We start from the raw sequence: 17,614 nt of genomic DNA on the forward strand, positions 1-17,614 counted from the left end.
TACAAAGCAGTTAAAATTAATAAAATAGTGCTAAATGTATCAGCATAGGTCAACCTCAAAAAACAGTCCTGAATGATAACTCCTTAATAAAGTTTTATAATAAGCAAAATGTATTATTCAATGAATACATATATAATAAAATATACAAATTTGTATGGAAACAATAGACATCAAATTCAAGGTAAGAGATAGGAGGAAACAGTATTAAAGAAGAGTACAGAGGGACAAGTAATAGGGCTCTGGCCATGACAGGTAATTCTGACCACCCTTCCACAGCAACAATTAGAATAGCTGACCACAATATTAAGAACTGAAATCTTGAAGGCATCAGAGAGCTAAAAGACAATGAAGAATTACTAGGCTAAGAGCCTTCAAAAGGTGGAAATTCAAAGAAGTGAATAAAACATTTGGTGATGTTTCCCATGTGGACAGTTGCTGAATCTAGAAGAGGTAACTAAAAGTCTTCGACAACTTATTTTCATAGACTTGCTGGAGTTGGGGGACCAAGGTTGAGACCAGGGTCTGTCAAAAATGAAGAGACTATAGTAAACCCCTCTGTACTTTAGAATGGGATCCCAGAGGACTGTATGCTTGGAAAAAGGACAAACCTGAAATTGACCTGGTCTCACAGGGACTGCACAGAGCATATCATCAAATAATCTCAGTCCTTGAATTTGGTTTGTAGTGATTTCAGATTTCTAATGCATCCGAATTAACTGCAAGAAGCAAGCATAAACCCTCTTTAGTGAGTATTTTTTCAAATTATCCCTATGAACAACTTGTGAAATAAAGTGTCCAGTACACAATTTGAAATTATCAAGCACTGAAGAAAAAAAGACAGCATCAACAAAAACCACCAGAAGTGGTTTTATGGGGCACTAATTATAAAATGACTTATATTCAAGGCAATAAAGACAAGATTGAAAATTTCAACAAAGAACTAGAAAGTATAATATAAAACCAAATAGAAATTCTAGAACTAAATATTACAGTGAATGAAATTTAAAAATTGATGGATGAAGCATAGGAAGATGGAGGAATAGAATAGGTTGAGTTCACCCCTGCTCCATGGGACAATGAGAGAAGGGACAGAAAAATGACCAGGACTGCAATTCCAGGGTACGAGTGACCAGAGAAGATCTACATTATATAGGGAGGTCCTGGACAAAAAGTGGAGAAACTGAGAACGGAGAGAATGGAGTGAGTGAACTTGGGCATGACCCCAGCTAGGATAAATGGCAGCGTGAATCCAAAGAAGCATGCTGACCCTCCACTCCAGTCTACTCCCGCAGCTAATTTGGGAGATCTTCCCATGCAGTTCCACAGCTGGGAACCCCCCGTGGGGAATCCAGGAGCAAACCCAGCCACCTGCTGTAACCAGTTGTCCTACCAGGCACCAGGGCAAGCCACCAGGCATTTCCAAACTGGCTGTGGGCAGGGCCAACTGAAGTACCCAGCCCCACAGCCCAGGATATCCCAAATGAGACCCTGGGGGCCACCAGACCCATCGGGCCCATAAGTGGAATCTCCACTGAGGTGCTCACTGCTCAACCCCCAGCCCCAGGGTTGTCGGTTCTTAGCGCACACCAAGATCAGTGGTCCTGGCTAAAATTTTACATCTGGTCTCCATCTTGGTCAGACAGATGCCACAGTCTGGGAGAGACAGGCCTGAGGGGAAGAGGAGGCTCAAGAGCACCATCAGTTAGGAATTGCATCCCTCCACAAAATCAAGTAGAATTGCATTACCTCTATGAGATCTGGGCCTTTGTTTGGCGGGGAATTACTAATACACTAAGTGCAAAAGGGGACCTTCAGTGCAAACCTAAGCAAATCCAAAACCTTAAAGATGAGTAAAGGAAACCACTTGCAAAACAGCCTTATTAAGATAATCAAAGGTCCTGATTACAACAGAAAATCACAAAGCAGGTGCAGATTCAGGCAGTTACAGGCCAGCCAGATGAACAAATTATAACACTGGAAGGGACATGGAATTTGGAAAAACTTATCAAGGATGTTCCTAAGAATATAAAGGATATCAAGCAGACACTGGAAAAGCATAAAGAAGAATTTGAAAGAATAGAAAATAGCAGATCTCACGGAGAAGAAAGATACTATAGATCAAATTAAAAATGTACTAGAGACACACAACAGCAGATTTGAAGAAGTGGAAGAAAGAATAAATGAGCTAGAAGATAGGACAATTGAACATAAACGCACAAAAAAGAATGGCAAGAAAGGTGGAAAAAATGGAACAGGATTTCAGGAAAATGATTGACAACATAAAGAGTACAAATATAAGAATCATCAACGTCCCCAAAGGAGAAAAAATTAAGGGCTAGGAAGGTTGGTTGAAGAGGTAATGGGGAAAAACTTACCAACTGTTAAAGACACAAATATGAAAATCAAAGAAGCCCAACAAAGCCCAAATAGAATATCCAAACAGGTCCACTCCACGACATATACTAATCAGATTGTCAAATGTTGAAGAGAAGCAGAAAGTCCTGAAAGCAGCAAGAGAAAAGCAATTCACTACATACAAGGAAATCCACATAAGACTGAATTCAGACTACTCAGCAGGTACCCTGGAGGCCTGAAGACCCATTCGCAAATAGCAAATTAGATTTAGAATTTTCTTAGGAAGAAGATATCTGAATTCAGTAGCACTTGGAGAAGAGTGGATAAAAATATTGTTCTGTATCTAAATCTGTGCTTAAATGATACTTAAATAAAATCTTAAATTGAATTATTGGTCAATTTAAATTGCTGTGCTTTTGTTTTAATCATAATTTATATGAAAATGTCCCATCTTATAACCCCACGAAGAATGTAGGCTCCCTAAGGGCAGAGACTTTTTTTTATTTTGTTCACTGCTAAATTCCTGGTGCCTAAAATGGTTCCTGGGACATAAATAGAATATAAAACACATGTTGGAGGTGTGGGTAATTGTAGGAATGAATGAACAACTAACCAACCTGAAAGTTGCTTTTAGGTTGCCATCTCTTCAGGAGAGTTCTCACTTTGATCTTGATACCTTTGAAATATCAGGCTGAATTAAAGACAATTTTGAAAGGCTGCAAATTTTATTGTATATCCTATCAAATTCAGATTTTATTTTATGCTCTGAGACCATACCTTTGTACAAAGTACCTGTTACTTTTTATTTTTGCTTTGGTGGCTATAAAGAAGGGCACTAAAGGTAAATATTTGAGCATTCTTGTTCCATTATGCCAGATCCAAAATTTATAGTGTTGTCACTTTAAGTGCCTTTAAGCAAATGTGAAAAGAATGGCAAGAGTGAAAATAGGAAGAGTCCCTGAAAGAATGGGGAAAACACGATTAAGTATCAGAAATAAAGCCTCAAGTTAATCACAGACATTTAAAATCAGTTTTGGGCAACAGCAAAGTGACTGGAGTCATTTGAGGGAAAGGGATGTACAACTTGCCTGAGAGAAGAAAAGAAATATTTAGAAGATTGATGAGTAACGATTACCCTTTCAGAGCTTGACCCCCTTTTGAATCTTGTAGCTATCACACAGAGCTACGTAACTCTCCAGATATAAGTAATAGAGATGCATTTTGTAGATGTACTCATGCTACATACTGAGTATGTCATATACTTTTAGCATCAGATTCATTAAGATCAGGACATAACCACTGATAGAAGATAGTATATCACCGTGGATCCAGGAGTTATATTTGAGCAATTGCTTTATTGCTGTTCACTTCATATTTAAAAATAAACTATCCAAAAGGAAAAAATAAAACATAAGAAAAATGAACAAAGATAAAAAAAACTATCCTGAAGAAACTAAGATTTTAGAGTTTGCATGGAGGTGCCACTTGCTTGTGTCATACTAGTTAGTCCACATAGTTTGCTTCAGACAGGGGGTTCCTGGAGCAAAATGGTTACTAGGTTATATGATGCTACTAACATCTTCATGTTTTGAAGCAGCATTGAGAATTTTGAGCATGATGCTTAAGGCCAGGGATTGTCCTTCCATTTTCTAACTTCCCATTTGACTACCATGGGTAGGGGTTCTTTATGACCTACACAGCTGACGACCCTTGATGAGTGTCTAGGAGCTTGATCCTTTGGGGGATGAGAATTATCTACCTTCAGTACTATCAAATATGTCAGCAGTACAGGTCCTGTAGCTTGAAGAAAATTATTCTTAATGCAGACATTCGTATCCAGTATTGCTGACTGACCTGTGTGTGGACAGGTCTCATCACACTAAAGTCACACTGTTAGTTTACTACTGTGAGAAAATAAAAAGGTAGGTGTTCTATAGTGAATCCAACTTAAACATTCTTACCAAAATATTCTCACTTATTGACTTCCATGCTCCCTGAGAAAAAGAAATCATCTCCCAAACAACCTGTTTGAAACAGTGGTACATCATAGTTTTGATCATGAACTACAATTAAATGACAATTATTGTTATCTTTTTAATACCATTGTACTTCTCCTTTCATTCTTGTTTTTATCCATGATCGCATTTGCAAGCATCTATCTTATCCATTCTTCATGCTGTTCCAACTAACCAGTTCCATCATGTCTCCTGACCAGTAGTGTCCAGCGGATAACATGCTGATTTTAATAATGTCATAATCTTGTTGGAATTCATTATCTTTAAGGATAAACAAATTCTCATGATCATGTTCTCATGTTCTCACTGGCCATTTCCACAGCCCTGCCACCTATCCCCAGAGAGCATTAGGATTACTTCCCTGTTAATATGACCTTGCCCAGTTGAAAAAATGCATTATAAGCTGTGCATTTATAATTTGTACACTTTTCTGTATGTTATACTTCAATAAAGACTTTAAAATGAAAATAAATCAAAATGTCTACAGGAAAAAAAAATTATCTTCCTAAAAAACTCTTTAGGGGGCTGTGTAGCTAAGCATTCATTCATTTAGAAATATATGTGCAATTCTGTGGCCATTCTGCTGATTGTTCAGTTTTAATATTTCTGTGACTACATTTTAAAAAGTTGCTGTACACACATATATTCTTTATACCCTATATGTAAAATATTCCTTTTCCATCATTTTGTGATAATGCGTGTTCATTTCTCTTGCTTGTTGTGGTTCTCTTCCTATTACTAAGTGACCTAGCTTCACTTATATACTTTCTTTGTTAACTATGTTATTACAATATAGGTTACTCCTAATGTTTAACCATAGCCATGTTAAATACAGCTCAATGTTAAATATATCTATATTAGTTCGATTATTGGGCCCTTACTGTGTGCCAGCCACTATTATTTGCTTTACCTCCAAACTCCTAAGTGATAGATGTGATCATCTCCATTTTAGAAAAACACAAGGTTTAGTGAAACTAATAATTGACCAAAGTCACATGGCAGAAATGGAATTAATCATATTCTCCAAAAGCACCTGCTTCAATGGCTATTTTGTATTGTCCCTTAGAGTACAATCATTTGGAGTGTCTCCTTTTTGCAGATGAGTGGACTGAGGCTCAGGGAGTTGATTTGCTCAAGTTCACATAGCAGATTAGTTATAGAGCCGGGATTCAAACCCTGATTTTGTGATTCAGATTCCCATACTCTTTCACTTACAGTATTCCAGCACTCCTCAGTTACATCTTACTTGTCTGTGATTTAAGTTATAAAGTGCTTCTATCAAATGTTATTTCATTGGATGCCCAAAGCTGCCCTTCAGTTTAGAAACAGGTATTGTGCCTCCCTTGTTTTGATGTTAAAAATGAAATTTGGGTTAAAGGAATTACCTTTGTTTATGTAACAAGTAAGCAAATATGAGCCTTAACCCAGCTCTTTTAACACAGCCTCCCCTAGACAAAAGGTGAAAAATTTATGCCCTATAATCATAAGTTATATTTGTTCTATCTTTCTGGGGTTTTTTGGTTCAGTGTATGTGGGTGGTTGGTTGTTGTTGTCTTTGTGGGGTTGGAGTTTTTTGGTTTTTTCACTCTCACCATATGTCATGGGCTTTGATTTGTATGCTGTTGCCCAAATTACTCCCATTTTTTAAACAGTAAATCCATAATGCAGGAACTATCTTGTTAGGGCTGATAGATAGGGCCCAGGCCATTTTAATCTTATCAGTCATTTACTTATTATTATAACATAGATGATGCTGATGAATATGCTGAAAAGCTACTTTTTGGCTGATCATGTTGCTATAAAGCAACAGTTTGTAATAACTGCTGATGTGTACAATCTTTAGTTTGTTTTGCAAGCTGATGCTATGTTGGTGTTCTATTATATACCATATCATTAATGTAATTCTTGGTTCTATTTTGTATTTCTTAATTAGTGCATTATTGTATATTCTGTGTCCTATGTAGCAGAGGATACTTTTGGCATATTACTTTTGGCTCTTGCTTTTGAAAACTTTTGCTTTTGCATGGCATTTCTTTTTTTGAAGAGTGTTAAACTCCTGGGCCCTCTTTGTGTATTCATCAACTTGGTTCTGACTGAAATTGTCTTGTATTAGTGCTGCTGAGTTTGGAGATGAGGATATATTAGCTTTTCAAAATTAGAAGTGAACTTAGTTGGAATTTTATAAATCATAGAGGAGTGTGCCATCTGTTCTAGCACAAATATATTATAATATCATATAAAGCATCATCTTCAGCTCTCAAGAAATTTCTTTAGTCTTCATGAGCAGCTACTCATATCTATTCTGATTGATAACATTAGCTTTTGTAAGCATAAATACAATACATCCTGTTTTTCACTACGTTCTCCCATTAACTTAGAGAATAGACCGTGCATAAATTTCAGAACTTTGGGAAACACTTTGTGATTCCAGAAAAACCATTTTGCCATCTTATGCAATAGCTGTTCAAAGTTTTTGTCAGGGGGAATTTTTCAGATGGAGTTACTGCTGTAGTCTGCTTTCTTTATATCCAAAACCCATCCATAAGAACATCTCTTTGATTGCAAATAACCTTGAAGATATGAGCTAATACAATAACCAGAAAGTAATTATTACTGGATCCGGGTGGAAACCGTGTAAGCATCTTGTTTCCAAGTAGTCCCTTCCCCTATACTCTGGGTCTTTCTGTGTATCAAAAGAATGTTCCCAAAGTGGCCATTTGTTAGATAGAACTTTTGGAAAACTAGTATTTGCTTTTGGAACACAAGAAAATAATCAGTAGTCACAGTATATTGATTGTCAAGATAATTACTAGCATTAAGGCATTATGACATTTCCTTGAGGAAAAGGTATCTCAAAAATCCTCAGATGTCTCCCCTCTGCCTTTTTCCTTGAATAAGAATCTCACCTGGAACAGTTTTCCTATCACCATGCCTTTTTCTTATGCCATTTCTACTTGTTTCTTTAAACTACTTACAATGGTAATAAAAAATATAATAATAAAGGTGATAAATAACCCAACAGAGTTAAATGGTTTAGATAAGTGCAGAATCATAGTTGCAATGTCACTTCAAAGTCATCTGGAGGCACAGCTAAAAAATGTAGTGCATTTTTATGAAAGGGGTGTGTATTTTTTCTGGGTAAAATTTAAGACTTAGATTGTTGAATCATGAAATGCCTGGCACTAAATTATATACCTCTTGTAGAATGCTTACATATGGCTCAGTCAGCATTATTGTGCACAATAAAGAAAATAAGTTTGTTGAGAAAATCATTGAACGTCTTTTGGTAATTGTGCTGTTTTTGCATTTTCCTGTCTGGATGCAGCTGAAAGTACCCATGGCAGACAAGCCTGGTAACACAGTGAATTTCCGGAAGCTGTTACTGAACCGTTGCCAGAAAGAGTTTGAAAAAGATAAAGCAGATGATGATGTCTTTGAGAAGAAGCAGAAAGAACTCGAGGCTGCCAGTGCTGTAAGTATTTTCACAGAAAGGCAGAGCTTGTGCACTTAAGTGTTGTCAAGGAGAAATCTCCTGAAGCCAGCTACAAATATTTAAACAACTAAGAGGGGTCTGTAGCCTTTTTTTGTGTAGAGATACTGTATTGATGTTTAGGAGAATTCTTTATTCCTTTTAGAAAGGGTTACTGTAACATTTTAGAGAATCTCAACCCTCTATACCAGGGATTAGGAATCTAGACTTCAGACAGGTCTCTCGGTTTCTAAAATCTGAAATGATGCAATTATTTGTAGTCCATAATTTCTATCAAATTCTCAAAGCAGAGTCCTGTTCCCCAGAAAGGGCAAGGACCATGAAATCTAAGTGTAGTTCTTAGCACCTCTTGTACAGTATAGCTTTCATGATCATACAATTCCTTCTTGAAACAACAGCCAGAGGAGAGGACAAGGCTTCATGATGAACTGGAAGAAGCCAAGGACAAAGCCCGGCGGAGATCCATTGGTAATATCAAATTTATTGGGGAACTCTTTAAACTCAAAATGCTGACTGAAGCCATCATGCACGACTGTGTGGTGAAGCTGCTTAAGAACCATGATGAAGAATCCCTGGAGTGCCTGTGTCGCCTACTCACTACCATTGGCAAAGACCTGGACTTTGAGAAAGCAAAGGTAAAAATCCAAAATCTCAGAAGCTTTTAGCAGGGCTCTTTGTGAGTTCCAAAAGAACTAGGATTGTCACCAAATGAATTCTGCTTGCCCCAGTAATCTAGGCAGCTTATTTATTTAATTATTTTTGTCATCTCATTGTCATTATTTGACCACAATACTTATTGTATTTCTGTTAAAGTCAGAGGTGAGTAACGGTCCCAAATTATATGTAAACCAATTTATAGATTGTTTAGATTATTTTTCCCTTGTTATTTTTTTTCTTTTATGGCCATTTTAAGATGATTTGTATATGTTGCGAATTGTGAGTGGAAATATGGGGAGAAAAGCCATGACATGCCAGGCCTGTCAACGGTATAGAGAAATTAAGAAGGCTCAATAGCTTTCCTAAGAAGTTTATACTCCAGTTAATGACATAGCTATCTCTATTACAAGAAATCATTACAAATATATTTCAAACATATTATGGTGCATAAAGGGTGGGGAACTTAGAAATGCTTCAAAAAAATAATGTCAGAAGTGTTCCATAACATCTGGATCAGCTGATTGTATGTTTGACTATAACAGAAAACTCCAAATATCAGTGGCCTTTACAGGATTGAAGTTTATTTCTTGTCCATATAAACAAAGTTCAAACCTAAGACTTCTGAGGCTGATCTGGTGGATCAGAGATCATCAAGAATCCAGATCCTAAAAAAAAAATGAAGAATCCAGATCCTTTCAACTTAATGTTCCACCACCCTTAGGGTGTAGCCCTTATCTTTATTATTCTCAGCAGAAAAGGTGGGGTAAAGGGGCAAAGGACATAGCCACCTCTCTTTTAAGGAAGGTTCCAGGTAGCTGCAATAGGACATTTTCACTTATATTCTGTTGTCACAAATTTGTCAAATGACCACAGGCAACTATCAGGAAGCCCAGGAAATGTAATACTATTTTGGGTGGTCATATGCTTAATTTAAAATTCTACCACATTGCCTTTTGGCTATAAATTCTTATTCTTTGGCCATTTAAAAATTCTGCATAGCAAAATTATATTTGAATTCCTTAACTTGGAATATTAATGATTTTGTTTCTTGTAGCCACGTATGGACCAATATTTTAATCAGATGGAAAAAATTGTGAAAGAAAGGAAAACCTCATCTAGGATTCGATTCATGCTACAGGATGTGATAGACCTAAGGCTGGTAAGTAGAAAAAAATAATATAAACCTACTGCTCCAGTCTCTTCTAAGGAGTGAGGGTAAGGATATTCTAATATTTACGTAGATAAGAATTTAACGCTTTTACTTCAGGTCTCTGAGAATTTGAATTGGCAAATGCTATGTAAGGGGCAGACAACTTCATCTCCTTCTTCTCTTATTTCCTCCCCTTCTTCTACATGTTCTTTTCCCTATTTTAATTATGAACCAAACTGCAGTTTAAAAATCATCCATACTGAATTTAGTCATCGCAAGCTAACTCTATACATTCAGAAATCCTCACCTTCATAATGAATACATTTACCCTCCTGGAGCCTTTCTAATCTCTAAAATGGAGATTTTTCTTCCCTTGCAGGTTTGTTTGAAGCATTCAGTGATATTTAAAAATTCAGTGACTAATTACGTTAGGTGCCCAGCACGTATGTGTTGATGTTAAGTTTTCTTCCTTATTGTATCTCCAATAGACCGTCCTTTTTTCTATTGCTTCTTTTCCTCCTCCTCTCTCATACCTGGTGTAGTTTGTTACCATTACCACCTTTTCTTTATTCTTCATTTCTAACTCCCACAGAAAGTATACTATATCTGTATACCATATCCCACAGGGAGTACACCTCTTCCCTGAACTGTACCTAGGCCAGAGAGCATGGATGATGGTTCTTCTTCTGGCTAAGCCCAAATAAGACTCAGTATTCTAATTAACAGAGCCACTACCAGCTGATCAGAATTTGCATGCCAATTTAAACCAATTTGCCTTTCTTTCCTCTAGCTAAGGTAAATAAAAAGAAAAAACTTCTCCACTCCTGACTTCAACCACATGCATTTATATACAGTTGGGATGATAGCTGGGAAGGGAAAGGAGAAGAATAATTATGAGACATAACTGGTTTTGTCTATTGTAGAGAAGATTACCATAGGGAAGAGTGGTGTGGCAGTTGCTGTCAAGTGCCAGAACCATGATAAGGGAAAAGAAAAATGCTAGTCAATTTAGATCTCCTATGAGTATGGTATGATCTGAGGAACAATATCCCAGATTAAAAACAAGGCCAAAGCATCATGATCCTTTCTTATTCCTTTCCTCTCTCCTCCTTTCAGATATAAAAAATAATAATTAAGTACCTTTGGGCTATCTTCTATTCTGTTCTTTGTATCCATTGTCTTTTGGAATGCTCAGTATACAGTAGTTCAGGGTTGATAGAGAAAAATTAAATTCTTTAGCCCTAATCCCCAAATTACATGGTGCTGTTTACAAGATAGATGAGAAACTACCATAGTACCAAAAGTATAAATAGATTTTTTTAATTACTTTTAGTTGTCGCATTCTTGCTAATGACTTTATTTCCTACTTTTGTAGTGTAATTGGGTGTCTAGAAGAGCAGATCAAGGCCCTAAAACTATTGAACAGATTCATAAAGAGGCTAAAATAGAAGAACAAGAGGAACAAAGGAAGGTCCAGCAGCTCATGACCAAAGAGAAGAGAAGACCAGGTGAGGGGTGGAGCCCACCAGATTTTAGGGACTTTGGAATTTGGAGGAAAGATATTTAAAAATTCTGTTTACATGTGAAATGGGGATCAGAAAGAATAATCCAAAGAAAAGAGTCATGATTGGTAAGTGAAATAGTTTCACATGGAGACATGTCATCCAGTAGAAGCAGAGAATGCAGAAACTAAACATGATTCTTTGACTACTTCAGAGCCATTAATCAACAAGATTTTATTGAGCATCTTCTGTACACTCAGTATTGGTGAAGGATATCAGAAGTGGAAGGTATTGTTCCTTCCTTCTAAAAGTTTACAATTTATCTGGGAAGGTGAAACCAATAATACAGGTAACATTCCTCAAGCAAAATGGATGACATTATCAGTATTCTCCATAATAATTATTAAAATTCAAAGAAGAAGAGTGATATAAAGCTGGAAGAAAACATTTTAAGGAAGGTTAATTGAATCTGGTCTTGGAGGATGGTTGATATTTGGAAGGGAGGAAGAATTTTAGTTATGAAACTGAAATAAAACACAATACGTTGTGAAAAGGAACAAACAAGCCCAATTGGAGCAAATATTAAGTGTTTAGAAGGAATGGCCAAAGTTTGGGGTCAGATTAAGAACTTTGACTTCATTTGGCAGTCATTAAGAAGTCATCTTAAGTTTTTGAGCAGTGGAGTAATATCATGCTCAAGGTATATAAATAAAATGTCTGGTTGCTCTTCACATGATGAACTGAAGGGATACAGTGAACATAGCAATCAATGTTGTTGAAATCCAATATGTAAGGTAGCAATAAAAATAGAAAGGAAGAAACAGATGGACTATGAGAATGAAATAAAAGGCATTAGTTTACACATGAAAAAATAGAAATTCCATTGACTGGTATTCAATGGAAATTTTATTAACTGGGCCATATAGTATAGTGGTTGGTTGAATAGACTCTGGTGCCAAACTGTCTGAGTTTGACTTTCAGCTTTCCCGCTTCCTAGCTGTATGACCTTACAAAGTTCACTTAATCTATAAAATAGAACTAGTAATAGATAATACTTAGAATTTGTGTGAGGATAAAATTAGGTAATATATGTAAAGTATTCGACATGGCATCTGATACATAGTAAATACTCAATAGCCATTAGCTGTTATTTATTACAGACTCAAAAGGGCTCATGTGAAGATGTTATGAGAATTAAATCCTCTAAGGAAGGAAATATACTTTTGGTTTCATGGGACACCACACTTACCCTCCTTAACCTAGTACCTAGTACAATGCCTTTCAGGTAATGATTTTTTTTTATTGTTGAATTGATTGAGAAAGGAAAGAAAAAGCTAATCTGTGGAGGATGTCCACAAATGACTAAAGGAAGAAAAGAACTCTTGGAAAAGTGATAGGATTAAAGAACAAATGAAGAGAAAGTAGAACTAGCATATGTGCATCGTAGAAATAAGGAACAAGTCTGTTCATGATTAATAATAATACTGTAGAACATGGAGAAAATTAAAATGGGTATATATATAAAGATTAGAAAAGGTGAGATTAGTTTGGTGATCTTTCATTCATTCATTCAGAAAAAATTTATTGAATGGCTATTACTTAACAATAGAAACAAGGTCCCTTTCCTTATGTAACTTAATTTTACTGTGGGGGTAAAATTTTTTTCAGCTAGAGGTGTTATTAGAGAAAATTAAAGCAAGGTGGGTAGGGTTTGCAATTTTATATAAGTGAGGTTAGGAAATCTCTTTAAGCCAAAACCTAAAGCAAATTAGAGAGTAAACCATATGGATATCTGGGGAAAGAGGCTTTTAGACAAAGGAAATAGTAATTGCAGAGACCCTTAAGCAGCATTTCCAAGGAATATTAAGGAAGACTGTGTGGCTGGAGCTAAGGGCATGAGGGGGAGTGGTAGAAGATGGTATCTGAGCATGAATAACATGAGAGTACTTAGAGCTTGGTAGACCATTAGTATGGAATCTCTGAGTGAGACAGATGTCAGAAGTGTTTTGAGCAGAGAATTGACATAATCTGAATTTACTAGAATCATACTGGCTGCTATGTTGAGAATAGATTAGTCTTGAGCAGGGAGACCAATAAAGAAGTTTTTATAGTAATCCAAGAAAGTGATGCTAGTGACCTAACTTAAACTGGTGGTGGTTAGAGGGGGCCAGATTCTGAGTATATTGTCAGATTTGGACAAGATTTACCAACAAATTGGGTGGGAAATGTGAGAGAAAGAGGAGTCAGAGTTTTTACCCTGAGCAACTGAAACGTTGGAAAAATAGGCATTGGGGGAAGATTGAAACATATTATGCCAATTTGATACCATTAAATGAAATAAACTTTGGAATAAATAGTTTCCATCTGACTTTAATACCAGTTTTCTAGTAATAACTCTAGAAATACTAAATTTGGCCCCGTCATGCCTAGCACTAAATCTTATATTCATTTGTGTCAGTTGATTCCTTATAGGTCAGTAATGTTTCACGGGAGATCCAGTGTAAGCAGAGTGCTTCTGCTTGATGTTCTCAAGCTGTGGGTATTCATGAATCTGTCAGGGATACTTTAATGCTTTTTTTGTCTTTTTCCTTGGTTTTGAATAGAGCGACTGAGTTGAAAATATTGCTCACTCATTCAGTGCCAAACTGACTTGAGACGATGCAAGACTGTGGCTCACTCTATTCTCGCTGCAGGTGTACAGAGAGTGGATGAAGGGGGGTGGAACACTGTGCAAGGGGCCAAGAACAGTCGGGTACTGGACCCCTCAAAATTCCTGAAAATCACTAAGGTGAGTGTGGCGTTTTAAAAACTATTTAGAGCAACCTAAGATCAAGAAGATTTGTTTAAGGAATGCAAGGTGGTTGAACATAACGAAATCAGTGTTATAAACCACATTAATAGAATTGTAAGGAAAATCTCAGTTGATGCAGAAAATCCATTTTATAAATACAGCATCCTGTCTTGAAGAAACACACAGAAAACTAAGAATAAGAGAGAACTTCCTCAACTTGATAAAGGGCACATATGAAGAACCCACAGCTAATAAACTCCGTAACAAAAGACTGAAAGCTTTTCCCCTAAGTTCAGGAATAAGACAAGGATGACTGTTTTCACCATACCTATTCAACATTTACTAGAAGTTCTAGCCAGACAATTAGACTAAATAAATAAATAAATAAAAGCCATCCAAATTGGAAAGGAGTAGTAAAGTTATCTCTGTAACAGATGACATGATCCTATATAGAGAAAATCCCAAAGAATCTATAAGAAACCTATTAGAGCTAATAAATGAATTCAGCCAAGTAGTGGGGTAGGGTAAAGATCAATACACAAAATCAGTGGTGTTTTATATACTGACAAGGAACAATTTGGAAAAAAACGAATACAGTAACAAATAAAATTATCAAATATCTAGAATTAAATTTAGCCAAGGATGTGAAGGATTTGTATACAGAAAACTACAAATCATTACTGAAAGAAATTAAAGAAGACCTAAATAAATGGAAAGATATTCTTACTCATGGATCAAAAGACTTAATTTCGTTAAAATGTCAAAACTACTGGAAGCAATTTAAAGGCGTAACACAATCCCAATCAAAAGTCCAATAGCCTTCTTCACAGAAATGGAAAAGCTAATCATCGAATTTATGTGGAAGGACAAGGAACCCCAAATACAAAAACCATCTTGAAAAAGAATAGGTTGAAGGTCTCAGAGTTCGCGATTTCAAAAGTTACTACAGAGCTACAATAATCGAAACATTGTGGTACTTACAACAAGGACAAACATCTCGACCAATGGGATAAAATTGAGCACGCAGAAATAAGTTCACACATCTGTGGCCAAGTGATTTTTACAAGTGTCGAGTCCACTCAGTGGAGAAATAATCGTCCCTTCACCAAATGGTGCTGGGAAAACAAATGTGCTTATCCATATGCAAAAGAATGAAAGTGGACCCCGGCCTCACACCATACAAGGATAACTCAAAATGGATCAGCAATCTAAATATAAGAGCTATAGCTATAAAACTCTTAGAAGAAAATATAGGGAAATATCTTCAGGATCTTGTATTATGCAGTGGATTCTTAGATCTTACAGTGTACTAAAGTACAAACAACAACAGAAAAAAATAAATTGAACCTCATTAAAATTAAAAACTTTTTTTTGGCATAGGCAGGTTCTGGCACTCAAACCTGGGTCTCTGGCATGGCAGGTGAGAATTCTGCCACAGAGCCTCTGTTGCACTGCTCTAAAATTAAAAAATTTTGTACATCAAAGGACATTATCAAGAAAGTGAAATTACTGCCAGAATGGAAGAAAATATTTGGAAACCATATAATTATAAGTGTTTAAAATACAAAATGTATAAAGAACTACAACACAACAAAAAGACAACCCAATTTTAAAATGGGCTAGGAACCCTAGATAGACATATTTTCATAGAAAACATACAAGTAGCCAAGAAGTACATGAAAAGATGCTCAAATATTAACCATTAGAAAAATGCAAATAAAAAACATTTCAACCCCACTAGAATGGCCGTTATTAAAAAAAGAGAGAGAAAATAGCAATTGCTGTGAGGGTTTGGAGAAGTAGGAACCTTAGTACATTGTTGGGTAGGAAAGTAAAATGGTGCAGCTGCTGAGGAAAACAGTTTGACTGTTCCTCAGAAATATAAGCATAGAACTACTATGTAACCCAACCATTTCACTTCTAAATATCTATATGCCAAAAGAATTGAAAAGAGGGATTCAAACAGATATTTGTAGAAGCGTTATTCACAATAGCTAAAAAACAGAAACTACCTATGTGTCCATCAATAGAAATAAACGAAATGTGATATACACATGTGTGGCACTTAGATTCAGTTGTCAACTTGGCCAGGTGAAGGTGCCTAGTTCTGTTGCTATGGACATGAGCCAATGGTACATGAACCTCATCTGTTGCTCATTACATCTGCAGTCGGATAGGAGGCGTGCCTGCTGCAGTGAATGAGGTTTGATTTAATTGGCTGGTGCTTAAATGAGAGACTCAACATAGCACAGCCCAAGCAGCTCAGCATACCTCATCTCAGCACTCACAGCTCAGCCCAGGCCTTTGGAGATGCGGAAAGAAGTCACCCCGGGGAAGGTTGTTGGAACCTAGAGGCCTGGAGAGAAGGCCAGCAGAGATCACCTTGTGCCTTCCCATGTAAGCAAGAATCTCAGTTGAAAGTTAGCTTCCTTTCCTCTGAAGAACTAACAAAATAAATCCTCTTTTATTAAAAGCCAATCCCGTCTCTGGTGTGTTGCATTCCAATAGCTAGCAAACTAGAACAACATGCTACAACATGAATGAACCTTGAAGACATCATGTTGAGTGAAATAAGTTAGACACAAAGGAACAGATATTATATGATTGCACTTATATGAAATAACTAGAATATGCAGATTCGTAGAGTACAGTTTACCAGGGTCAGGGGGGAGGGGGAATGTGGAGTTAATCCATATGTGTGTAGTGTTTATGGTTGGAATGATGGAAAAGTTCTGATAATAAATAGGTGGCAGTATGAAGAGAGTTCACCCTCACACTCACAACATTGTGTGATTAATGCCACTGAATTGTATATTTGGAGTGGTTCAAATGGGAAATTTTAAGATATATATATATATATATGTTCCCATAGCCAGAGACAATGACAGGGTCCTTGATGGTGAAATATCATCAGCTGGAAAATCAGTTTGTTGTTCCAGTCTGAATATGGTGCAGACTAAAGCAGGTATTATCCCAGGCACCTACCCCAAAATGGTGGCTTCTTGATATCCCAGGAAGGTGCTTGGTTCCTCCACCTCTGCCACTAATTCCATGTCACTTTCATCTCAGAAAGCCACAAATAAATATGCAGGAGCAGTTTCAATTTGTGTGTGCCAAACTTCCAAACATCAAAAAGAAATCAGGTGGTGCAATGGTGGCTCAGCAGATACAATTCTCGCTTGCCATACGGGAGACCTGGGCTTGATTTCCAGTGCCTGACCATGCAAAAAAAAAAAAAAAATTAGAAAATTCTCCAGGGTATCTCCTAAAGACTCCAAAAAAGAGAATTGGGTTTCTGAAGAGGCAGGAAGCAGTGGTTTAGGAAAAGTAAGGAGAAAAGCATGTCCCTTTGTAACCTGATCACACAGATGATGAAAAGAAATAGAACTTTCCTTTGACTGATGTCTCCTGTTCACTCTGGTATTCTGGAATATAAATTTTCATAAATATGTTTGTTCCTATTAGTTCTGTTGAATGGACATTTAATTTAAAATTACTCTTGAATTTAGTTATTCAAAAGCAAGTAGTTAGGAAAGAATTTGTAAGATAAATAAATGCTACCTAACTTAGCATACAATATAATGTGGTATTTTGTTGTTTTTTTTTTTTTTTACCCATTATTAAGCATTTTATTCTTCCTGAAAGCAAATCATT

General features: G+C 36.5%; 1 protein-coding gene across 18 annotated transcripts in view; it reads left to right on the top strand.

Moving 5' to 3' along the window:
* The window catches only part of EIF4G3 (eukaryotic translation initiation factor 4 gamma 3), a 373,254-nt gene that overhangs the window by 299,303 nt on the left and 56,337 nt on the right, over positions 1-17,614 (top strand). For all 18 annotated transcript variants that reach the window (XM_077150955.1, XM_077150957.1, XM_077150961.1 and 15 more), the window contains 5 exons: positions 7,696-7,842; positions 8,259-8,495; positions 9,572-9,676; positions 11,043-11,175; positions 13,863-13,957. In XM_077150955.1, coding sequence (XP_077007070.1) covers positions 7,696-7,842; positions 8,259-8,495; positions 9,572-9,676; positions 11,043-11,175; positions 13,863-13,957 — 717 coding nt within the window. The remainder of the gene's footprint in view (positions 1-7,695; positions 7,843-8,258; positions 8,496-9,571; positions 9,677-11,042; positions 11,176-13,862; positions 13,958-17,614) is intronic.

This window comes from Tamandua tetradactyla, chromosome 2 (genome assembly GCF_023851605.1).
Source record: "Tamandua tetradactyla isolate mTamTet1 chromosome 2, mTamTet1.pri, whole genome shotgun sequence".
Taxonomy (NCBI): Eukaryota; Metazoa; Chordata; class Mammalia; order Pilosa; family Myrmecophagidae; genus Tamandua; species Tamandua tetradactyla.